Below are 25,982 nucleotides of genomic sequence, written 5' to 3' on the forward strand. Positions count from 1 at the left end.
CAAAATTGAATGAACGCATCGATTGAGAATGGAGTTGATTCTTGCAAAGTTTTCTTGGCTGGTGGTACCCCATGAATTAGAGAAAGGAATACTAGTCTGAGAAGGGAAGGAGACACCCAGGCAGAGGCCCTGGTGAGTATTCCCGCTAGGGATGAGGTTTTCTTTCGTAGGGTTATCATTTGTTCTGCCAAACTTAGCTTATCACCTAGCCAGATTCCGAGAAACTTGGTTTCATTCACCCTTTCAAGTTGTTTTTCTTTGTATGTTACGTCTAAATCAACATTTAGTGGTTTGTTTTTCGTTCTAAACACCATGTATTTTGATTTTTCTGGATTGAGTATAAGCTGATTCTTTTGAAGCCAACTATGCATCACAGAGAGCAAGGCAGAGATTTTGAGTTGAAGCTGATTAGGGTCTTTATCTGTGATCAGGATGGAAATATCATCGGCATATGCTACTAGGTGAGAAGATGGAAGAAGAGAGAGAAATTCATCAATGTAAAGAACAAACAGGATAGGTCCAAGAAGTGAGCCTTGAGGTACTCCCCTGGAGAAATAACAGATATTAGTATTAGTAACGGCCGTATGGTGCAAGAAAGCCTATGGCTTATGCTGCACCAGCCAAAAAAAAAAAAAAAATCCGAACAAAACAATGATAAAAATAAAATAAATAACTAAAAAAAAAAAAAAAAAAAAAAACTAAACCTATCATCCTATGCGCTTCCCTTATCCGAAAGTACTATCCAGATGACCTTTGAATTTCCCCAAACTGTCGGCCTCTACCACCCATGAAGGCAACTTATTCCAGTAATTTATAACTCGCTGGCTAAAATAAAACTTCCTGCAGTCCAATCTAAACATTTCCCCCGTAACTTCAATTTATGTCCCCTAGTTCTAGCATCATTTATAATTTTGAAAATTTCGTCCTCATTTATTTTAATGATGCCTCTCAGAGCCTTAAACACCTCAATCAAATCTCCTCTAAGGTGTCTAGTTTCCAAACTCTGCAACCCACATATTCGAAGTCTTTCTTCATAAGGACGCCCTTTTGCCGATCTCACCAGGCGAGTTACCCGTCTTTGCACCCTTTCAAGAAGCTCAATGTCTTTCTTTAGGTGTGGTCTCCATACTTGAACACAGTATTCCAAGTGTGGTCTAACATAAGCCTTATATAATGAGATCATCACGTCCCTATCTCTACTTGCAAAAGTTCGATAGATCATCGACAGGACACCATGGGTCTTCCTTGCAACCTGTTTACAATGCTCAGAGAATTTCATGTCTGACCGTATCGTAACACCCAAGTCCCTTTCCTCCAGTACTGGGTTTAGTTGAACTCCACCAAGTGAATAAGTTATTTTGGGATTACTGTTTCCCAGGTGTAATACCTTACACTTTGTTGGATTAAAGCATAGCTGCCATTTTTCTGACCATTCTTGAAGTCTAGGTCTCTCTGAAGAAGCTCAGCTTGACAGTGATCATTAACTACTCTACCAATTTTAACATCATCTGCAAATTTAGACATCACGCCCTCTATCCCTTCGTCGATGTCGTTTATGAAAATTAAAAACAACAGTGGTCCCAATACTGATCCTTGGGGAATCCCCACTTCTTACATCAACCCAATCTGAGGAACAGCCATTTATCACAAATCTCTGCCTCCTGCCCTGAAGCCATCCTTCTATCCATCTAAGGATTTTCCCAGTGATTTCGACCTGTTCCAGCTTATAAAGCAACCGCTCATGTGGGACTGAGTCAAAAGCTTTGCTGAAATCTAAATAAACAATGTCAAAATTATTCCCTAAATCCAGCTCGTAAGTGACCCTTTCGAAATAGCGAACCAGATTTGTTAAACATGATTTTCCCTTTACAAAACCATGCTTTGTATCCTTGAGAATCTCACTTCGATCCAAATGATCCTGAATTCCACCCTTGATCATTGCCTCCATGATTTTCCCTACTACTGAAGTCAGACTGACAGGTCGATAATTTCCAACTTCACTTTTAGAGCCACCCTTATGTATGGGAGATACATTTGCACTTTTCTAATCCAAGGGAATCTCCCCAGAGTCTAGTGATGCTCGCATAATTAAACTCAATGGTTCAATGCACTCGCTTGCCGCCTCCCTTAAGATTATAGGGTATATTCCATCAACTCCAGGAGCCTTACTGGTCTGTAGGCTCGAAAGTTTTTTCATTAAATAATCTTGCGAAATTTCAATATCGTTAATTACATATTTTTTAACTTCGCTCCCACAATTTCCCATTGCCACAAAAGGCTTTTCATTTGTGAATATCGATGCAAAATAACTGTTGAGTTCATCTGCAGCGGCAGCTAGTGTATTTATTACTATCCCCTTTCCCTTACGTAAAGGTCCGATCTGGTTTGTCCTGCTCTTCTTGGCATTTATATATGTGAAGAATTCTTTATCCCCCCTCTTTGCTCTGTTTGCTAGTGATTTCTCATAAACTGCCTTTGCCTGTCGAACCTTTTCTGTGGCTCTATTACACATCACCTTGTAGCTGTTATAGGCTTCAGTACTTTTTATTGCTCTGTAACCTTTCCATGCCACCTTTTTCTGCTCAAGTAATGTGGTAACTTCACTGTTCATCCAACTTGTAACCCTTCTCGTGGAGTATTTTTTTTAATGGTATATACGCATTCGAGGCATCTGTGATTAATGTTTTAAAAGCGTACCACAGTTCAATTGTATTCATTTTCTGCGCGATATCTACCAAGTTAATAGAGGCCATGTAGTACCTTAAGGCATCGTAATTTCCTTTTCTGAAATTAAAACCCATTCCTTTGCCTTTTACTTCTGCTACCTCTCTCATCATCATCCACCGTAGAACTCCGTGATCACTTCCTGCTACTGGTTCCTCTACTGTCAGCCCTGTTATGTCATCTGATTTATGTGTGATGATGAGGTCTAGGATATTCTTTTCTCTAGTACTTTCCCTGACATGTTGATACAAATAACAGTCATCTAGTTGATTTAAAAATTTTGTTCCCCATGTCGAGTTTCCTTCCCATTTACTCCAATCAATTAGAGGCAAATTGAAATCACCCATAATAAGGCATGTTGGAGTATGATTGATTTGTTCTTACGACAAATGGACAATCAGTAAGGTAGTCTTCGAGGAGAAGGTTAATTTTCCCTCTCAAGCCAAGATTATTGAGTTTATTAAGAGAAGTAGAAAGGAATCACCAAAAAAGAGAAAAACAATGATCTAGCTCAGGGCCTTGGGTTTGCCAAGCCCATACTCACCAGATCTGAGCCCCTGGGGTGTTTAATTAACAGTTGAATGTTTTACTGCAACCAGTAGATAATGTTACAATATTTCTTTGTCTTAAAATAAACTGATACATGCACAGGGCATGTGAGTGGTATTATCTGGGCATTCTTTGAACTGGTTTTGATAATTGAAATTTCAGATAATCCATGTCTGGATAATCAACTTCCCATTTCTGCAAAAAAAAAGTAATATATCTGTGATTTCTCCTTTTTCATATAAACTAAATCAAAGAAAAGAAGTTATACTGAAAGATATATTTAATAATATGTCCATATAATGCAAGGAAACCACAAACTTTTGCTGCACTGGCCAAAAAAAGGGGGAAAAGAAGTAGATAAGAAAAAAGAAGACTTCGTACAATCCAGTGTAAACCTTTTCCCCTAAAATTTGAATTTAATGGCTGCTGCACATTCCAATAGAAGCATAGCAAGAATAACTTTCACTTTTGTCTGTGGCCATTGTTAATTTATTTGTCTCTGTAACCCCGCCCCCCCCAAAGCCAGCCATTTTCCAACTCACCTAACACTGCCTCAATAGTATCAGCAAATATTCTTGCCCCCTTTCTCTTTAAGTGCATCCCATCCCTGTAGAAGCAGTCTCTCCTGTTAAACAAGCACAGAGTAAGCTGAGAAAAATTCTACCCCATGAGCCTTGCACATTCTCCGTGGCCAAATTGATTGGCTTATCATATACTCTCCTTCCTATCATGTGTGAGCACAATTGCAGTTATTTTCAAATTTAATCGTAATTCGTGAATTTTTCCTCAACATTACCATTAGCCTTAGTTGAGGCATATGATGCAAGAAAGCAACTTATACAGCATCAGCCAAAAAAAAAAAAAAAAAATTCCCATTTCGCCCATCCGGTCACTCCAAATGTTTGTCTAGTTCAACCTTAAATTTATTTAAGCTATCAACTTCTGCAACAACAGATGGAAGTCTGTTCCAGCAGTCAACTACCTGCTGGATAAAGGCAAACTTCCACACATCTATTCTACGACTGTCTATCCTCATTTTGAATCTATGCCCCCTCAGGTTCTTAATCTGAGCAAGCAGAAGTATCCCATCAGCATTGAGCCTGCTCAAACTATTCAAGGCCTTATACAGCTCAATCAGATCACCTGGCAGGTGCCTAGTCTCCAGATGCTGCAAGCACCCAGTGGTGAGCTATAGTGGGCTTGCGAGAGTCCATTGTTATTTTTTTTTTGAAAATTTGTGAGCCTATTGTTGAAACAATCATTTATTTTACAAATGAAATCCTGAATGTAATTATTGAGTATCCAGAGCCAAAACTATGGTGGGGCAAGCGGGGCCCCATCCCCAGCATTTTAATGGTGCAATCAATCAGTTATGTATTTTAAAATTGCTTAATTTTTGATTTAATTACAGTCGGACCTCTGTTTAACCAACTTCTTTATAGTAAATTTTTTTTGAATTCCTCGTGGTAATTACATTTAAAATGGTTTAGGGGCATATACCGTACACCTCAAACTCTCATAGATGTGCCCATCAGAAAACTGAGTTGCCATCTAATTTCTTCAGTCTCTGCACCTAGCGCACACAAAGACATCCTCCTTTAGCTAGATTTTTGGCTAGATTATGTCCTGTTCTACATTTTTTTAAGACTGTGATGCATTGGAGAATCGCCCCTTTCGGTTCTCCCATGAGCCACACTACTACCGCTACTTTGTGCTCGCTGCTTTGCTGCTCTAGTCTGGGTCATGATTCTGTTCAAGTATAATTTAATTAACAGTGAAATTTAACAAGATTAATAAATTTTACTGATTAATTGATAACACTATTAGCATTAGTAGAGGCATATGATGCAAGAAAGCAAGCTTATGCAGCATCAGCCAAAAAAAAAAAAAAAAAAAAAAAAAAACACCTATCCAGCTCAGACTTAAACTTATTTTGGCTATCAACTTCCACAACAAAGAATGCAAGTCTGTTCCACCAACCAACCACCCGCTGGCTAAATCTGTCTCTACCTCTGTCTTTCCTCAATTTGAATTTATGCCCTCTCAAATGATTATTCTGAGCAAGAGGAAGAATTCCATCAGCATTGAGCATGCTCAAACCATTCAAGGCTTTATACACCTCAATCATATAACCTTGCAGGTGCCTAGTCGCCAGACACTGTAGTTTGCAAAATTTAAGCCTTTCTTCGTAAGAGCAACCCTTTGCTCCATTCACTAATCTTGTTGCCTGTCTCTGTACTCGTTCCAACAGCTCTACATCCTTCTTAAATTAAGGCCTCCAGACCTGTATACAGTACTCAAGGTGTGGCCTGACCATTGCCTTATAGAAGGGGATAATCACCTCCTTATCCCTGCTAGAAAAATTCCTGTATATCATTGACAAGACACAATGAGCTACTCTTGCAGACCATCTGCACTGCTCAGAAAACTTCATATCTGCCTGCACAATTACCCCCAGGTCCTTTTTGTTCTCTATCACTGTCAGTGTAGTACCACAGAGTTGATATGTCACTCTGGGTTTGCTGCTTCCCATATGTAGTACTTTACATTTGTCAATGTTAAACTTCATTTGACACCTCTCAGCCATTCTGCTCAACTATTCTAGATCCTGTTGCAGCATTGTACTGTCATTAGTGTCCTTAACAACCCTGCCAACCTTCGTATTGTCTGCAAACTTGGACATTAAGCTTGATATACCATCATCAATATCATTTATAAATACAGAAAACAACAGTGGACCCAATACTGAACCCTAAGGGACTCCACTAATAACATTAGTCCACAATGAGCAGTGTCTATTGATTACCACTCTCTGTCTTCTCCCACTCAATCATCCCTTTATCCATAGCAGCAATTTGCCTCCAATGCCACACTGCTCCAATTTGTGCAGCAGTCTTCCATGTGCAACAGTATCAAAAGCCTTTCTAAGATCCAAATATATGATATCAAAGTTATTCCCTGCATCCAGTTCCTTTGTGACCACATCATAGTATCCAATCAAATTGGTCAGGCAAGACTTTCCTTTACCAAAACCATGCTGTGTCCAAGCTGTAACTGAAGTCTTTTCTAGATGATCCTGCAGTGCTTCTTTAACCAGTGCCTCCATTAATTTTCCTGGAACAGAAGTTAAACTCACAGGTCCTTAATTACTTGTCAGCCTTTGATCTTCCCTTGTGAATTGGGGTCACATTTGCACATCTCCAGTCCATGGGTACCTCCCCTAAGTCCAAAGAAGCTCTCATAATTATGGCTAACGGCTTGCTTGCTTACTTCCTTTGCTGCCTCCTTTAATATAACTGGATAGATCCTGTCCACCCCATATGCCTTTTTTTATGTTTATCTTCAACAATTTCTCCTCCACTTTCCTCTCAGTTATTACAAAATCATCCAGCTCACTGCCAGAGTTTAACTCACCTCTGGCATTCCCCTCTCTGAATAACTCCTCATGGGTGAATGTAGATGCAAAATACTCATTTAGTTTGTTAGCCACCTGAGCAGAATCATCAACAGTTGAACTATCAATATCCAGTAGACCAATCTGATTCATCCCTTTCCTTCTAGAGTTTTCTAAGAAAAACAATTAGAGTTCTTGACCTTTCATAGGTCAAGAACTCTAATTGTTTTTCTTTGCATCCTTTGCCAAGGATTTCTCATAATCTGCCTTTGCCTGCCTAATCTCCTTTGTGACTTAGTTACAGACCAGCTTATATCTACCATAGGCTTCCATGTCACCCATTATTTTATATGTATCCCATACATTTTTCTTCTCTGCCACATGTCTCATTAGTTCATCTGACATCCATTTAGGCCTAAACCTTGAACAATATTTCTTAGTTGGTATGTAAAGTCTAGTAGCTTCTAAGATAAATTCTTTGATTGCTTCCCATTTTGAATTTGCTGTTGATAACATCATCAGTTGGTCCCACCATATAGAATTTAAATACTGTCTCAGACCGCCGTAGTCACCTTTACGAAAGCAAAAAGCCTTCCCTTTACCCCTGATGGTAGTTACCTCTTTGAGTAAATCCCACTTCAGCACACTGTGATCACTGCCACCTATTGGTTCCTTTATCTGCAGATTCTTAATGCATGAAGAATCACTACTGATAATCAGATCAAGAGTATTACTCCCTCTAATTGCCTCCCGAACATGCTGATGTAGAAAACAATCTTCCAATAGTTGGTATTGGAAAGCCTTGCTAGTGTGTGAGTGATCAGCCCACAAATTCCAGTCAATCTCTGGGAAATTAAAATCCCCTCTTATAAGACTCTCTGATTTACTGGCCCACTCTATTTCCCTGTACAGTTCCTTATTATTCTCATCAGAGTCATTAGGCCTATAACACACTCCTACTCTCAATTTTGATCTCCCAATGCTTACGTCACACCAAACTGACTCGACACTGCACTGTCCAGCGATGTCGACTGGCTTCACTTTCTTGGATTTTATGTGTTTCTTAACTAATAGTATAACCCCTCCTCTCTTCCTATCTTGTCTATCCTTCCTCTACACATTGTACTCCCCAAATTCCAGTTGTACATTCCTTATATCTGTGTGACACCACGTCTCTGATATCCCAACAGTATCTGCCTTTGATGTTCTGAGCAATACCTCAAATTCATCAAATTTATTTACTAAACTCCTATCATTGGTGTACATGCAAGTATACATGCACCTGTTCCTATTCTTAGCTACCCTAACACAACCCATGTGTTTACTTGTACTGCAGTGACTCCCAGCAGTCTCTGAAATACCCTGCATCTTGTTTTTCAGGCTGCTGCTCATTCCAATAGAAGCAGTGCAAGAATCACTTTCACCTCTGCCAGTGACTACTGTTAATCTATTATTCCTTCTATCCCCTCCTTCTATCCCCCCCCCCCAAGCTAGCAGTTTTCTGACCCACCTAACACTGCCTCGATAGAATCAGCAAATATTCTTGCACCCTTTCTATTTAAGTGTATCCCATCCCTGTAGAAGCAGTCTCTCCTGTTAACACTGTTATCTATACTAATCTAACAGATTTCTAATACAGTGCTAAGTATTTCGCTATTTAGTTTTACGTTAAACCTTACACTATGAAGTTCAGGATTTACGTTACACCATTCCATATCGTATAATAATGGCAGCAAGTTACAAATGGTAAGATCTACAGACACTAATTAACTTTCAAAATTGCTATCTAAATTCAAATAAACTAAGGAGTTTGACTAGGACTATAAAGCTACTTATTGAAAACAAACTAACTGCAGGAGCTCACATCTGGTGAGTATGGGCTTGGCACACCCAGGGTCCTGAGCTGGATATCATCATTCTTCTCTTTCTTGATGATTCCCTTTTACTTCTGATTCTTGTGTTCTCTCTCTCTCAGGGTCTCTTTTTCTCAGGGTAATTCAGAAATTTTTTTTTTTTTTTGGCTGATGCAGCATAAGTTTCAGGCTTCCTTGCACCATATGCTAATAATAATAATAATAATTCAGTATAACAATTAAGTCAATAAAACAACTAAATATATATAAAAACTTAGCATTCGGCGGAGTTGCAAAAATCTTACCAAACACGGTAATAACCTTGTGCCCCTCCTTTTTCCCCATATTTGTTAAGTAAGCTCTCCTACTGTTAATTTCATTGCAACGATATCACATTTTGTGCCCTTAAAAGATATCTGCTCTTACACATCAACATTTGCCCCCCACAGTGGAACACCCCTGGTCCTAATCCACATATCGTTTTGCACAATACAGGCAGTTCTTGTCTTACGAGTTCCCGGGTTTACGAGGTTTTTTTTTTTTTTTTTTTCAAAGTGTCAAATATTAACAAAATTGAAAATATGAACATTAATTGCAAAAAATGAATGTTAAACATTCATAAATACCGCATTTCAAACCATGCGTGCAGCTATACAATACAGTGTACCTGGCTTTATGATATTAATCCCTTTCAGAGACCATCGGTATCGTGAAAATATCGTAATGTGAACCAAGTAACACATTGTTTTTTGGTAATTTGTTCCACAACCCCGGAAGTTGAAATTTTCGCTATTTAACTCTCTAAAAGGTCATTTTTATAGTGCAAATTAGCTACCACTAAAATGCACACTTTCATCATTATCACATGTTCTGTTATAAGAACCAATTTTCAATGCCTTTGTGACATTTTTCTAAAGCACATTTCTGGAGGTCGCGACCATTAAAACAATTTGCACTTTCCAGTTTGTGGGGCTTTTCTGTTAGTGCAATCAGTTATAAACGGGTCGTAAACTCGATGTTATTGCATTTGCAGAAATACCGATAGCTGGAATTGTGTGGTTTTTTGCATTATTATGGTGAAATATGTTTCCCCTGTACTGAAATCTTCAATTGTATAAAAACATAAATAAAATTTCACAATCTTCTCTTCATTCCTTTTTTTTAAAGCTTTGCAAACTTGTTACTTCGTTCAAATCATGTTAGTTGCAATTTGTACGTTCAGTTAAAAAATGCTTATGTGTCTATCAAAATTTATTAAGAAAATAAATTATTTTGGAAGCAAATGCCTCTTGAAGCATTTCTGAAGAAGACGACACAACAATCGACGCGACACACTAAAACAAACTAAAAGATAATAGGTACACTAATCTCCCAATGATGACTTATAACAGAGCTTCTTGTCACTTATTTGCAACTTGCAAACATCTGTTTATACGTATTCTAGTTATTACTTGAATTTTGTGATTTCTGGTTGGTTTTTTTTTTTTTTTTTTTTTTTTTTTTAAATTTGGAGTCTTGAAATGTCCTGTTTAATCCGATCCCGGTAAATCGAAAGTCTGCTGTATATGGAATGTAGTAGAAATTGAGAAATTTCAAATTTATGTAGTGCATAGTAAAAATTTTAATGCATAGTGTGTGTGTGTGTGTGTGTGTGTGTGTAAAAATTAAGTGCAATTTTTTAAAAAGTTACAGTGGATGAAATGGTTTCAGTTAATGAAAGGTTAGTAAGTCATGCGCCTGGGAGCGCAAGGCAGCATTAAGGGATGCAAGAGTATATATGTAGGTTTGTATTAATGTATTGAATGAAGTGTGCATGGATGGATGTGAGAATTACGCAAGGTGCCAGTGGCTGGAAGGGTGAGGATGGTGGAGGGGTAAGTGTAGAAATATGTGAAAGGTGAAAAAATGCTAATATCCTAAAAGTTATGATGAATTAAGAAAATTATGGGCTGAGTTTGTTATTGTTATTATTAGCCATGTGGTTGTTGTTGTTATTTGGTTTTTAGGAGCATTAGCAACTAAGGCCATATTGCTCCGGGATATGCGGTGGTCATACCCTGACCTTTCCGTATCCTCCGTATTTGGTGGTGACGGGCTCAACCCCGGTCTAATCAAGAAGCGTGTGCTATGCACTGCTGCTCCTTCCCACCTGGCTACGGAGGCGCCTAGCAATATGGTGCAAGGAAGCCTAAGGCTTATGTTGGCACACCTAGGGGCCTGAGCTGGATATCATCATTCCCCCCCCCCCCTCTCTCTCTCTCTCTCTCTCTCTCTCTCTCTCTCTCTCTCTCGGGGTAATTCAGAAATTTTTTTTTTTTTTTTTTTTTTGGCTGGTGCAACATAAGCCTTAGGCTTCCTTGCACCATATGGCTAATAATAATAGTAATGGGTTCAGCCCATAATTTTCTTGATTCATCATAACATTTACCTTTCACATATTCTACACTTACTTTTCTGCTGTCCTCATCCTTCTGGTTGCTGGCACTTTGTTGTGATTTTCATGTCCATTTGTGCATGCTTTGTTCAATGTATTAATACAGACTTGTATATACTCTTGCATCCTTTAATGCTGCTTTGCGCTTTTGGGCGCATGACTTGTTAACATTTCATTAACTGAAACTATTTCATCAACTGAAAACCTTTTTTCATCCACTGTAACTTTTGAAAAAATTGCATTTAACACACACACACACTATGCATTGAAATGTGTACTATGCATTGTATAAATTTGAAATTTCTTGATTTCTACTATATTTTGTGTACAGCAGACTTTGGATTTACCGGGATCGGATTAATAGGGACACTCTGAAATAACAAAAATAATGAAATTTTGTTTCGTTATTTATATCATGGATGTTGGTATTTTTTAATTTTTTTTTGTTTAGAAATTGCAAAAATCATGTGCAAACGCAAGCATTTTTTGCTTTCAATAAAATAAAAACTTGAAATTATTCAAAAGTTTGAAAACGTTGTATCTGCTAAATCTCTAATGAACCATTATAATGTTGGTGACCAATCCATGTGCGACAGTGTAAAAAATAAAGGGAAGCTATTCGATTTAAAAATTTAAAATGGACATCGTAAAAAATAAAGGGAAGCATCTCATTGGACACATGAGTAGTGCGTGGTAAGTTTATTAGTTTTTTATCTATTGCCATACTTTTTACGTAAGTTGCTGAACCTTTTTCGATACAGTAAGTATCACACACACTAAATACACTAATACACACTAAATACACACTAAAATAAACACACTAAATACACACTAAATACTAACAAGAAGTTAGACAGAATATGAGAAGCAGTGCAGGAATCGGCACCAATGAAGTCAACTATAATAACCAAGGCTATGAAACACATATCAGTTTTTTTCAGTACAATAACATGTGTTTTTTATTCCTTTTATGTTTTCTTTTCTTATGTGTCACTCCGGCTATTTCACCGCTGTCCCTAGATAATTTAATTGAGCCAGTTAAAAATATATAACTATTTTTCTTCATTCTTCTGAGGATATTATGTGTTGAGAGAGAGAGAGAGAGAGAGAGAGAAAAAATACACATCATGATGGCCAAAAAAGATGAAGATTCCATAAAGCTGAATGGACAAAGTATAGAACACTCGCAATAATAGATGAATGAATAATTACTACTCGGCCTATAAACAATGCTATAGCTCATGTCACAAACCAAATTTCAATGGCAGCTGAAGTTACTATACCTCAGTCTTCTGGAAAATATCATAAACATGCTACAGCATGGTGGAACAATGAATGCAGTATAGCCAAGAGAGAGCGAGAGAAGTATAAAGCTTGGAATCTCTTCCGAAAGTATTCCACCTCCACCAACCTCATAAATTTAAAAAAAAAAACTAGAGCCAGATAATTGTGGCTTAAGAGTAGAAAGGAATCATGGATATGTTTTGCCTCCGTAATTAACAGAAATATGGATAGCTGTGTTATATGGAACAAAATTAGACAACTCAGTGGGAAATATCTTTCAATAACAACTTCACTAATAAACTGGAATGGACAGGATTTCACTAACCCTGAGGAAATCGCAAACATTCTTTAAGCTACTTTTGCAAATGTATCAGCATATATCTCATCCTTTCAGAAAACGAAATTTGTAGCTGAAAAATATAACCTAAACTTTAATACTAGCCAACAACCAGCCTTATAACCATCCTTTCAAAATAGAAGAATTGCAAAAACTCTGGTTAAGTCGAGGAGAAATGCAACAGGATCCGTTGGCATTCATTATCAATTGATATATCAACTTAGTGAAAATTCTCTAAATACATTACTTATGTTATACAGTCAGTTCTGCTATTTTCTCAACACGAATTTGCTCCAAGGCGATTGATATATTAGATTGATAGAACAATGTAACTATAATGTGATTTTTGCATTGTCTCGTGTGGGATTTCATTTGATTTTGTCTCACCAAGCTGAACATAGTGACCTGCGCAGCAATACATACAAGTTTACAAAGCTTAAAAAATGTCAAATGTGTGAGAACTATATTTCCCATTTACTGTAATTGTATTGGTTGGAGACACTTTTATCAAACTTATCATTCGCTGTATTCACAAGATTTTTCTGTTCGAACAGAAATTTCGTGAGGCAGGATAGCACAAGCGGAGGAGCACATTTCTGGAAGTCACTACCATAAAACAGTAAAAGCAATTTGCAGTTCCCAGTTTATTGAGCTTTTCTGTCAGTGCAGTCTAATTCTAAATGGATAGTAAACTCGATCTTATTGCATTTGCCATAATACCGATAGCTGGAATCCTGTGGGTTTTTATGTTATGGTGAGATGTGTTTCCCCTTCCTCTTCAGTTAGTTTATTGGGCTTTTCTGTCAGTGCAGTCTAATTATAAATGGGTAGTGAACTTGATCTTATTGCATTTGCAATGGTGCCGATAGCTGGAATCCTGTGGGTTTTTATGTTATGGTGAGATGTGTTTCCCCTTCCTCTTCAGTTATATAAAAAACATAGATAAATTCTCAGAATCTTCTCTTTGTGCATGCTGGTTTTGTCATTATTGATTGATCATCTCTTTTACTGTTTTAAATTTTGCAATGCAAAAAAAAGAAAATGTCAGTGAACAGAAATATCAATCAAACAAACTTCATAACTTGTCAAGGTAAAGTGCTATATTTACTGCAATATTTGTTTATTTATTAGAAATTTAAGATGTTTAAACCTGTGTTAGCAATATTATTGGGTTTCCAACTTTTTTTTGCTGTTTTACTTACCAGACTGAACATTTTTTTTTTTTTTTTTTTTTTGGTGCTCTTCCCCTACTCCTATTTTTCTCCTAAGTCCTGCTGTTTGAAATGTGCAAAATACCATAACACGGAGATTTTTAGGAACACATGTACCACATTATAGCAGAACTGACTGTATAATAGAATTTATATAGAAAAAGCTATTACCCAAACTCCTGGCATCATTCTATTGTAATTGCTTTCCCTAGACTTGGCATTATCAACTAGTAAATCTAACAAGTTGCCTCAGGAAAACTGTGGAGAAAATGGTGAACAATCGACTAACCTGGTTCTTGGAAGCATATAATTTACTAAACATAAATCAATATGGCTTTCTTAAAAATAGATTATTGCTGGACTCCATGATAAAAGCAGAGGCAATTATTCAGAATGCTTTTCTAAGGAATGCGCATCTGATCATGATCAGTCTCAACATAGAAGAGGCCTTCGACACTACTTCGTGATATGGTATTCTCTATGACCTCCATAACTGGGTTGCAAGGACACCTACCAATCTGAATACAAAATTTTCTGAAGCTCAGAACCTTCCAAGTGAAATACCAAAATAATCTGTCATAAACATACACTCAAGAAGGAGTTCCTCAGGGCTCAGTCCTCAGTGCTACTTTGTTTACAATTAAAATAAATTCTATTTCAAAAGACTTACTGAACACAGTTGAAACATTTCATTTTTGCGGATGATGGTACCATTTCATGCCATTCACAAAACATGAGCATGATTGAAAGGCAATTACAAAACACAGTTAAAAAAATAGAATTGCGAACAAAAAACAATGGATACAGAATATCACAACAAAAAACAATGGCCATACATTTCTGTAGAAAGTGAAAAATGCACCCAGACCCAGAAATAAAACTAGAAAATGAGCTGATATCTGTAGCAAACAGCATACATTTTTTTGGACTGAATCTTGATAGAAAGTTTAACTTTTTGGAACATATCAAATTCCTCAGAACAACCTGCCTAAAAAAACTAAATATTCTTAGAGTTCTTTCTGCAGTGATGTGGGGAGCTGACCTGTACACAGTGCTTTGCTTATATCGTGCTTTAATCAGATCAAGACTAGACTATGGAGCCTGCATGTATGCAGCTCATGTAGACCAAGTGTTACCAAATAGTTTGACTGCATACATCACAGCGCCTTACGAATTTCCTTAGGAGCATATAGAACATTGCCTATACAAAGCTTATATGCAGAGGCCCATGAACCTTCACTATATCTCTAGAGGCAAACTCTGTTGTTAAACTATGCCATTAAAATCTGAAGTCTTCCTCATCATCCTACTAGGCAGTATCTTTTCAATCCACAGTGGGAGGAACCTCTACAGAAACAAACCCACAGTAAATAAACCAGCGGGAATATGACTAACATATTTGACATATTAGGATATGCAAATGTGCAGATGTGACCCCAATTCACAAAGGAGGATCAAAGGCTGACACAAGTAATTATAGACCTGTGAGTTTAACTTCTGTTCCAGGAAAATTAATGGAGGCACTGGTTAAAGAAGCACTGCAGGATCATATAGACAAGACTTCAGTTATAGCTCGGTCACACACAGCATGGTTTTGTTAAGGGAAAGTCTTGCGTGACCAGTTTGATTGGATACTATGATGCAGTCACAAAAGAACTGGATGCAGGGAATAACTTTGATATTATATATTTGGATCTTAGAAAGGCTTTTAATACTCTTGCACATAGAAGACTGCTGCACAAATTAGGTGCCTCCGTAGCCAGATGGGAAGGAGCAGCAGTGCGTAGCACGCGCTTCTTGATTAGACTGGCGTTCGAGCCCATCGCAACCAAATACGGAGGATGCGGAAAGGTCAGGGAATGACCACCGCATATTCCAGAGCAATATGGCCTTAGTTGCTAATGCTCCGAAAAACCGAATAATAAGCTGCACATTGGCTGATGCTAAGCTTGCTTTCTTTCATCATGTGCCTTTAACTGATGCTAATGCTAATATCCCACTTGATATTGATGGTTCAACTGTTGATGATCCTGCTCAGGTAGCTAACAAACTAAACGAATATTTTGCATCGACATTCACACATGAGGAGTTATTCAGCGAGGGGAATGCCAGAGGTGTATTCAACTCTGGCAGTAAGCTATATAATGTTGTAATAACTGAGAGTAAAGTGGAGGAGAAATTGTTGAAGATAAATACAAGAAAGGCACCTGGGGGTGGATGGGATCTATCCAGTTATATTAAAGGAGGCAGGAAAGAAAGTAAGCAAACCCTTAGCCATAGTTATGAGAGCTTCTTTGGACTCAGGGGAGGTACCAATAGACTGGAGATGTGCAAATGTGACCCCAATTCACAAAGGAGGATCAAAGGCTGACACAAGTAATTATAGATCTGTGAGTTTAACTTCTGTTCCAGGATAATTAATGGAGGCACTGGTTAAAGAAGCATTGTAGGATCACCTAGACAAGACTTCAGTTATAGCTCGGACACAGCATGGTTTTGTTAAGGGAAAGTCTTGCCTGATCAATTTGATTGGATACTATGATGCAGTCACAAAAGAACTGGATGCAGGGAATAACTTTGATATTATATATTTGGATCTTAGAAAGGCTTTTGATACTGTTGCACATGGAAGACTGCTGCACAAATTGGAGCAGTGTGGCACTGGAGGCAAACTGCTGCTATGGATAAAGGGATGGTTGAGGGGGAGAAGACAGAGAGTGGTAATCAATGGACACTGCTCATCGTGGACTAATGTTATTAGTGGAGTCCCTCAGGGTTCAGTGTTTGGGCCATTGTTGTTTTCTGTATTTATAAATTATATTGATGATGGTATATCAAGCTTAACTTCTGTTCCAGGAAAATTAATGGAGGCACTGGTTAAAGAAGCAGTGCAGGATCATTTAGACAAGACTTCAGTTATAGCTCAGACACAGCATGGTTTTGTTAAGGGGAAGTCTTGCCTGACCAACTTGATTGGATACTATGATGCAGTCACAAAAGAACTGGATGCAGGGAATAACTTTGATATTATATACTTGGATCTTAGAAAGGCTTTTGATACTGTTGCACATGGAAGACTGCTACACAAATTGGAGCAGTGTGACATTGGAGGCAAATTGCTGCTATGGATAAAGGGGTGGTTGAGGGGGAGAAGACAGAGAGTGGTAATCAATGGACACTGCTCATCGTGGACTGATGTTATTAGTGGAGTCCCTCAGGGCTCAGTGTTGGGTCCATTATTGTTTTCTGTATTTATAAATGATATTGATGATGGTATATCGGGCTTAATGTCCAAGTTTGCAGACGATACAAAGGTTGGCAGGGTTGTCAAGGACACTACTGACACTATGCTGCTGCAACAGGATCTGGAAAGGTTGAGCAGATGGGCTGAGAGGTGGCAAATGAAGTTTAACATTGATAAATGTAAAGTACTACACATGGGAAACAGCAACCCCAGAGCAACGTATCAACTCTGTGGTACTACACTGACAGTGGTAGAGAATGAAAGGGACTTGGGGGTGGTTGTGCAGGCAGATATGAAGTTCTCTGAGCAGTGCAGACGGGCTGCAAGAGTAGCTCATGGAGTATTGTCAATGATATACAGGAATTTTTCCAGCAGGGATAAGGAGGTGATTATTCCATTGTATAAGGCAATGGTCAGGCCACACCTAGAGTACTGTATACAGGTCTGGAGGCCTCATTTCAAGAAGGATGTAGAGCTGCTGGAACGAGTACAGAGAAAGGCAACAAGATTAGTGAATGGAACAAAGGGGTGCTCTTACGAAGAAAGGCTTAAGTTTTGCAAATTACAGTGTCTGGAGACTAGGCACCAGCGAGGTGATCTGTGATAGAGGTGTATAAAGACTTGAATGGTTTAAGCATGCTCAATGCTGATGGGATTCTTCCTCTAGCTCAGAAAAATCACCTGAGAGGGCATAAATTCAGATTGAGGAAAGACAGATGTAGGATAGACGTGCGGAAATTTGCCTTTAGCCAGCGGGTGGTTGGTTGGTGGAACAGACTTCCATCCCTTGTGGTGGAGGTTGATAGCCTAAATAAGTTTAAGGCTCAGCTGGACAGGTATTTTGAACAAACAGAGGGGTGAAGTGGAAGTGGGTTTTTTTTTTTTTTTTTGGCTGATGCTGCGTAAGCTTGCTTTCTTGCATCAAATGCCTCTACTAATGCTAATGCTAATGTCCAAGTTTGCAGATGATACAAAGGTTGGCAGGGTTGTTAAGGACACTACTGATGCTATGCTGCTATAACAGGATCTGGAAAGGATGAGTAGATGTGCTGAGAGGTGGCAAATGAAGTTTAACATTGACAAATGTAAAGTACTACATATGGGAAACAGCAACCCCAGAGCAACATATCAACTCTGTGGTACTACACTGACAGGGGTAGAGAATGAAAAGGACCTGGGGGTAATTGTACAGGCAGATATGAAGTTCTCTGAGCAGTGCAGATGGGCTGCAAGAGTAGCTCATGGTGTCTTGTCAATGATATAGAGGAATTTTTCTAGCAGGGATAAGGAGGTGATTATTCCCTTGTATAAGGCAATGGCCAAGCCACACCTTGAGTGCTGTATACAGGTCTGGAGGCCTCATTTCAAGAAGTATGTAGAGCTGCTAGAACGAGTACAGAGAAGGGCAACAAGATTAGTGAATGGAACAAAGGGTTACTCTTACGAAGAAAGGCTTAAGTTTTGTAAATTACAGTGTCTAGAGACTGGGCACCGGCGAGGTGATCTGATAGAGGTGTATAAAGCCTTGAATGGGTTGAGCATGCTCAATGCTGATGGGATTCTTCCTCTTGCTCAGAATAATCACGTGAGAGGGCATAAATTCAGATTGAGGAAAGACAGATGTAGGATAGATGTGTGGAAATTTGCCTTTAGCCAGTGGGTAGTTGGTTGGTGGAACAGACTTACATCCCTTATTGTGGAAGTTGATAGCCTAAATAAATTTAATGCTCAGCTGGACAGGTATTTTGAATGAATGGAGGGATGAAATGGAAGTGGTTTTTTTTTTTTTTTTTTTTTTGGCTGATGCTGCATAAGCTTGCTTTCTTGCATCATATGCCTCTACTAATGCTAATGCTAATGCTAAATAATGAGTGATTAACGAGTGTGCATTTAGTCGATGATGAAGAATAAACATTCTTTAAAATTTGTAAGTCATAAATAATTTCTTTATTATTATAATTTGCTTGATTTTACAGGCTACATTTTAATTTCTTTGGATAAATCAATCATTGTTTAAACATAAACTAATTTCATTGTTGGGAGCGTAACCCCTATTTTTAACATTATGTCTATGGGATTTAATTCCCACTTTATGAGTGCGCACTAGGGATAAATTAACTCTAAAGTCGAAAACTACCTGTATATTTCTTGTTTCCCTGACAACAGAGTTACTGATAATAGCTGCCTCCTGTGAGATCAGCACATTTTGGGTTGCTGTTGTGTTGCCCGATGTGCAAGTCCAAACTCTGGCATTGAGGTGGGCAGCTGAGAGCTTGATGATCCCCAACTTAATTCCGTCCGGGGCATCCACCCTTTTCTTCAAGCTCTCATAAACACCCATCAGAATTCTGAGTTGATGCCTAACATCCTCATACTCTTTACATTGAACACACACGAAGACGTCCACCGCTTGGCTGTATCATGCTCTGTTCCAGATAGATCTGCAAACATCAAACAAGTGATACATTTTGAGGTTGTGCTTCAGAGGACAAATGCTCCCCCTCAGTTCTCCCCAAGCGACAGCACTCCCCCTACTTTGAGCCCTTTGCTTTGCTGTTCTTGTCTGAAGCATGATTTTCATTCAAATTCAATTTGAGAATACACTATTTCCTGAATTTAATATGCTAATATATAACTCAATATACATTTTATATATATATATATTTTTTTTTTTTTGTATTACTTATTCCCTTCTTTGAAGCATATTTCATGATTAATGATGTAATCTTATGCAGCCTTGTATGCAGTATTCCACATGCAGTCTAATTGCTACCTTATTGGGATAATTACCTCCTTGTCCCTGCTGACACAGTTCTTATATATCATTGACAGAATTCCATGAGCTGTTCTAGCAGCCTGTCTGCTCAGAGAGCTTCATGTCAGAATGTACAATTATTCTGTGATCTTTTTCATACTCTACTCAATCGGTATGTTATTCAAATGCAGTACTTTGCTTTTAGATGTATTTCCTGAATTTGTATTTACCAAAATTAAGATACTACAATTCCTCTATCACACACTACAATACAAAGTTAGAGTAGAACTTCCATACATCTGTATTTATAATCATTAAAAATTAAATGTTCCAAAGGGAACCCAACTGAACCAAAACACCCTTGTGAGCAACCATTTTTGTTGGCCTCAATTCCAAGTACATTAACAGAATATGTTACTTATTATATTTTTTAAAAATTCAATACTAATAATTTTTGTTATTTGAAAATAAAATGATTTAATAAAATATAACTTTTATTGTTGTCATCTGGCATATAATATGCACAAGCTTTTTATTAAAGCTTGTGCATATTATTTATTTTTATAGTTCACTGTTTATTAAATTCAAATAACACAAACTGCAATGAATCAATTTTCTTGGTAGGCCATCTATAACTGCAGTACTAAAGAAAAAGTAATAATAATTCACCCAGAGGTTGTTTTCTAGCAGAATCGTTTTACATGTATTTTTTGTCCTCATTTTTATTTATTTATATTTTTCTGTAATCATTTACATTTTTTTCTTATTTATATTCCTCTATAATCAGTTAAAAATATTTTTTTTATAGCCATTTGTTATTGAAAAATGCCATACGAATGGAAACAACATTCAAATTTCATATGAAATTTGGATGCAGGGTCTCTCAGTTTGGTCACTGTGCCTGTACAGCTTACACACCCACTTTCAGTGGCCACGATCACCATCACTAACATGCCTAACTTTGGCTCTTCATGCCCCCATAAATGTACTTTAAAACATTGGTGAAACTCACACATACATTAATGTTTCCCTCCATTGTCATAGACTACGACAGCCCTGCCACCTGGCTTGCAGTTCTGAAAATTTCAGGATATTGGCAGTAACATTTAAATGTTCACCTGATGGCATTACATTTTGTATGCAACATGACATAAGCAGCAAAAAAATTTGGAAGCATTAGTTTCACATTACATCTAACAAACGAACCTGCAGAGCTACCAGTCAATAGAGATATTTTTATTTTTTTAATTTCTAGCAATTAAATAATTAGCCATGAGTTTGAACATCTATCCAATTATTATTCTGCAGCCCTTGCATCTGATCGACTAGCAATTCAGTCTCTAGGAACAGAAAAAGTAACAATATCGCCACAGCAACTTCTTTCCTGCCAGAATCGAGGTCAGAGGGGATGCCATGGAGGTCATCTAGACCGTGCTTGGTGGTATATGCGGAAATATGGGTAGGCCACTGTTACAGATTTATACTTTTTTTTTTCTGAATCAATTATTGATTTATACAATTAAATAAACTACTTAAGTGAAAAAGAAGGGCACTATTTCAGCACAGGTATAGCTACTCTTACATTCTGTTTTTCTCTCTTTACTGTCTGAGTTTTGCCTTATGCAAAAGCTTTGTCATTTCAGTTTAGAAATGACTGAGTTATCCATGTGTCAACCTAAAGTTATCAGTATTATTTTTAATTGATAACATCGCCAAAAAGGCAAGTACACTGTTAATTAAAAATTTGCCTAGGGTAGATTCCAAAGTTTAGTTCACACAGAAAGGAAATTTGTTTATTTTTAGAAAGTTGAGAGTTATTACTCCCCCCCCCCCCCCAAGCTTTGTGACTAAATTGTCACTGTCAAACATATGAAATATCAGTGATGTGATACTTCATATCCTTTAGTGTATGAAAACTAGTGTTTTGGAGTGCACTTTGGTGAACTTCCAGTAACAATTCTTTTATTAGAAGTTAAAAAAAAAAAAAAAATATATATATCAGAAGTTATTATCCAACAATTCTAGTTCCTAAGCTGTCGGTTAACCTTTGAAAGAGATTCTTAATTTTCATCTCATTTCATATTCTTGTAAACATACTGACGAATATGTATTATATATTTGCTAAAATAGTTTCTAGACAAGTGTTGGTAAGATCAAATTAACCAATGAACTTTCTCCTACTGTTTGTTATACTGGATAACTAACGAAAGCAGAACTACTTTTAAACATTTCATAAAAATTTAGAATATAAAATTCTAAATTTTTATGCAGAATGAAGTAATAGACCACTTGAACCAATTTAATTTAAAGCAATGAATTTCTGGTTTCTTCAGTTTCAAATTAACATAAGTTTCAGTTTCAGATTTACACTGCCAACAACCAATTTCAGTGAAAAAATTTCCTATTTTATGTTTTACAAAAGAGAATGACATTTGAGTATTTTGTATCTTCTTGGTTTTATTTGTTTATGGAATATATTAAAACATACAAAAGCAACTACACTCAATGAAAAAGATGCATTCTTTACAACTCTGGATTAAGCAAAAATCTGCATTTGCCGGGTGTAGTTTTATATTTATTATTATTTTTCTTTCAGGATGCTATTTTCATGAGAATATAAAGTAATATATTACCAATGTATATATTATCATACATTAATTAATATATTACCACTTTATTTGTTATTAAAGAAACAATAAAATGACAAAAACAACATGACAAGAAGCTTTATACATTGTATTCAAATTTTACTAAAATATGTATATATGCACCCTGGATTCACTTATAGTGCTAATAAGTGAATTCATGGTGTATTTTCTCTCTCTCTTTTTTTTCTTTTTTTTTATAGCTTACTATGCGAAATTTGTCTATTGCACTCGATCTGATGCCATGTGCTCGTAACTTCACTTCACGGCATTTACCCACGAAAAGTCATTGTCACGTTTCTCCAACAAATTCTTTTAATGATTATGTAGTGAAAGTGGTAGTTTGCTTCTAAATGTAAGGTTATACATTTGGAGAACAGAAATCCTGGTGTTACATATAAGCTGGGGAAGAGGATCCAAGGGGTTCGATAAGAAAAATATCTAGATGTTACAATTCAATATGATGTGAAATTTTCCATGCAGTAAACAGGTGGCTAGGGATCATAGATAGGCACAAGATGCCCTGTCCATGATTTATAAGCCCTTTTCTAGACAGAAGGATGTCATTTTCCCTCTATACAAGATGATGGTTAGACTGCATTTGAAATAATGTATTCAATTTTGGAAACCATGCCTAAGAGGTCACTTTCTTTTGAGGTTCAAAGAAAGTGACCAGATTAGTACACATTAATGAAGTTAATATGAAGGGCTTAGATGGTGTGGACTGCAAAGTTTGACAACTAGACATCTAAGGGTTGGATCTGGATTTTATTGGCACAAAAGTGACTAAGGCTATGGTTTGTCACAACCATTCCATAAAATATACAAATGAATAAAAGATATTGTAACCTTCCAGAAAGGTTACAACATCAAGATAGGTAATTACATAAAATTCAATAAAGCTTAACAACTAAAAATAAACGCTCAACACTATATATATATATATATATATATATATATATTGGTAAATATTAATAGTTTGTAAAAATTTTAAAACAGTTGACAACACTTGGTTATTGTCTGATAAAACCTAACTGTATATGGCTCAGTCAGATGGGTAACAGCAGTAAAATGTGTATCAATAAAATCTGGGCACTCATTTAAAATATGTCTCAGTGATAAAACTGTATCACAGGACCCACATATAGGACAGTCATCAGCCCTCAGCAAATAGGAATGTGTCAGATGACTGTGTCCTGTGCGGGTCCGAGCAAAAACAACTTCCTCTTTGCAATTCCTGTGCAGACTAGACTGCCACAGTTCATTTACAGGCTTTATCTGATGTAATTTATTTATAGTTTCTCTATTCCATGAATCCTGCCACTGGGAGTGAATCTTTTGGTGTATTATTTGCTTGTAGTCTGTATAGGGGACTGACAGACAGCAATTCCCAATAATAATTGCCTTAATCCCAATGTGGCTAAGAATCCAACAGAAGCAGATATTGTATTTGCGTTCATGGATTTTCTGCTGGACTCGAGACAGAACTGGGTGGGGGTTATATCTTGCTGACAGTAAAGCCTGTAAGCTGCTCAAAGAATCAGAATATAAAATCAGCCATTGGTTTGACATCCAGGGCTAACTCTATAGAGTGCAGCTCTGCAGTAATTATGCTGCATTCAGAAAGAATCTGCTCTGATATAGTGGAGTCCAGAAAGACAGAAGCAGATCCTATATATAATTCCAACTTCGAGCCATCTGTGTAGACTGGCACAAAATCAAAACATTTGGCTCGGTGTGCTGAATAGAGCTCTAGGTAGACAGATGGAATATCTGACTTTCCCCAGTTTTTAAGGGAAAAGGCACATGCTGGAGCCTGAGCATGCCAGGGTGGAGTGGGCTGCTTTGGTGTTTGGGCAATCTTGTCTACCTTGATTTTAAGTACTCTGAGTAGCTCTTGGAGACGAATACCAAAAGGATGATTGGCAGTCTTATGGGCATTGTACAGACTTTCCCATCGTGGCTCAAAAATGGATGACCACTCAGGGATTTCAGTTTTAAAGCATACTTTAGAGACAACTGCTTATATCGAAGCAATAACGGTGGCTCATGTGCAACATATAGACTCTGGACAGATGTTTAATATTCTCCAGTAGCAAGATGGATAGCCTGATGATGAATAGGATCCAGCCATCAAAGTACACTGCTTCTGGCCAAAGCATATACTTGGGACCCATAGTCTAGTTTGGATCACACAAGTGCATGGTATATACATAATAGGGTGCATCAGTCTGCACCCCAAGATGTAGAGGACAGAGAGCAGAGAATATTCAAGCCTCTCATGCACTTTGTGCAGAGTTGATGGATGTGTTTTAGGAAAGTCACTTTTTAATCCAAATAAGTCTCGATAATTTTGTGTCTTGCACTACTGGAATAGCATTTTGCCCAAGCTTCAATTCAGGTTCAGGATGAAGATTTCGTTTACGACAAAAATGTACACAAATGGTCTTCTGTGGTGAGAACTTAAATCCATTAGCAAGTGCCCAGGAGTTAAGGCGACCAATGGCTCGTTGCAGTTGTCTTTCAATATCCCTCATGTTGCATGACTGAGATAATATGCTAAAGTCATCAACATAGAGGGCACTGTTTACAGTTGGAGAAAGTTGTTCTGTGATAGGCGCTTACTTTGACAGCAAAATGTTCTCCCTTGCAGTATTCCCTCCTCTTGGCAAAAAGCACGAGAGAGTGAGGATCCCATGCAAACTTGGAAAGACCGATTGGCTAAAAAGTATTTAATAAACATGGGAAGGTGCCCTCAGAGACCGCCCTTATACAAATCTTTTAGGATGCTAAATCTCCAAGTTATCTCATATGCTTTCTCCATATCAAAGAATACAGATAAAAGATGTTAGCATTTTAGGAAAGCATCCCAGATGGATGTTTCGAGTCTAAAAAGATGGTCCAGAGTGGACTGGTTCCTTCGGAAGCCACACTGGATGCTAGAGAGAGAGAGGGGGTCATTTGATTCTAAATACCATATTAAACTATTCTCTCTAGGATTTTGCACAAATAGCTTGTCAGAGCAATAGGATGATAATCAGTAGCAATTTTAGGATCCTCTCCTGGCTTGGCAAAGGCAAGAACGATTGCCTTGCACCAGGCATCCGGAAACTGCTCTTCAATATAGATTCTGTTATATAAAAGGAGCTAGGTGATCCATAGATTTGGGTGAAAGATGCTTAATCATTTCATAATGGATGCCATCTAATCCAACAGCACTTGCCTTAGAAAGGATAAGAGCTCTTTTCAATTCCTGTATAGTGAGTGGCCTGTTGTAGGGATAAAGGCCTTTTGATGTGAAATTAAGTGTCTGTTTTTTGATTTTATGTTTCAGTACCAGGAACTCTGGGAAATACGATGATGTTGCAGAGATATTAGAGAATGTTTCCCCAACAGAATTGGCTATTACAGTTGGGTCTGCAATAGTGCATCCATTATAATCTAGAATCGTAGGATGTATATTTTCCCTTCATTTTCTGAATTTTATCCCAGACCAACTTAATACCAGTGGACTGAGTAATTGATGATGTAAAACGGATCCATGATTCCTTT

At 37.5% G+C, this 25,982-nt stretch overlaps 1 protein-coding gene across 2 annotated transcripts in view; it reads left to right on the forward strand.

Moving 5' to 3' along the window:
* LOC150081066 (putative peptidase C1-like protein F26E4.3) overlaps positions 1 to 25,982 on the forward strand; it is a 130,170-nt gene that overhangs the window by 85,394 nt on the left and 18,794 nt on the right. For both annotated transcript variants that reach the window (XM_090381871.1, XM_090381872.1), the window contains exon 6: positions 21,094 to 21,244. In XM_090381871.1, coding sequence (XP_090237997.1) covers positions 21,094 to 21,244 — 151 coding nt within the window. The remainder of the gene's footprint in view (positions 1 to 21,093; positions 21,245 to 25,982) is intronic.

The sequence above is a fragment of the Mastigoproctus giganteus genome, chromosome 9 (genome assembly GCF_048544385.1).
Source record: "Mastigoproctus giganteus isolate SK-2022 chromosome 9, ASM4854438v1, whole genome shotgun sequence".
In the NCBI taxonomy this organism is placed as follows: Eukaryota; Metazoa; Arthropoda; class Arachnida; order Uropygi; family Thelyphonidae; genus Mastigoproctus; species Mastigoproctus giganteus.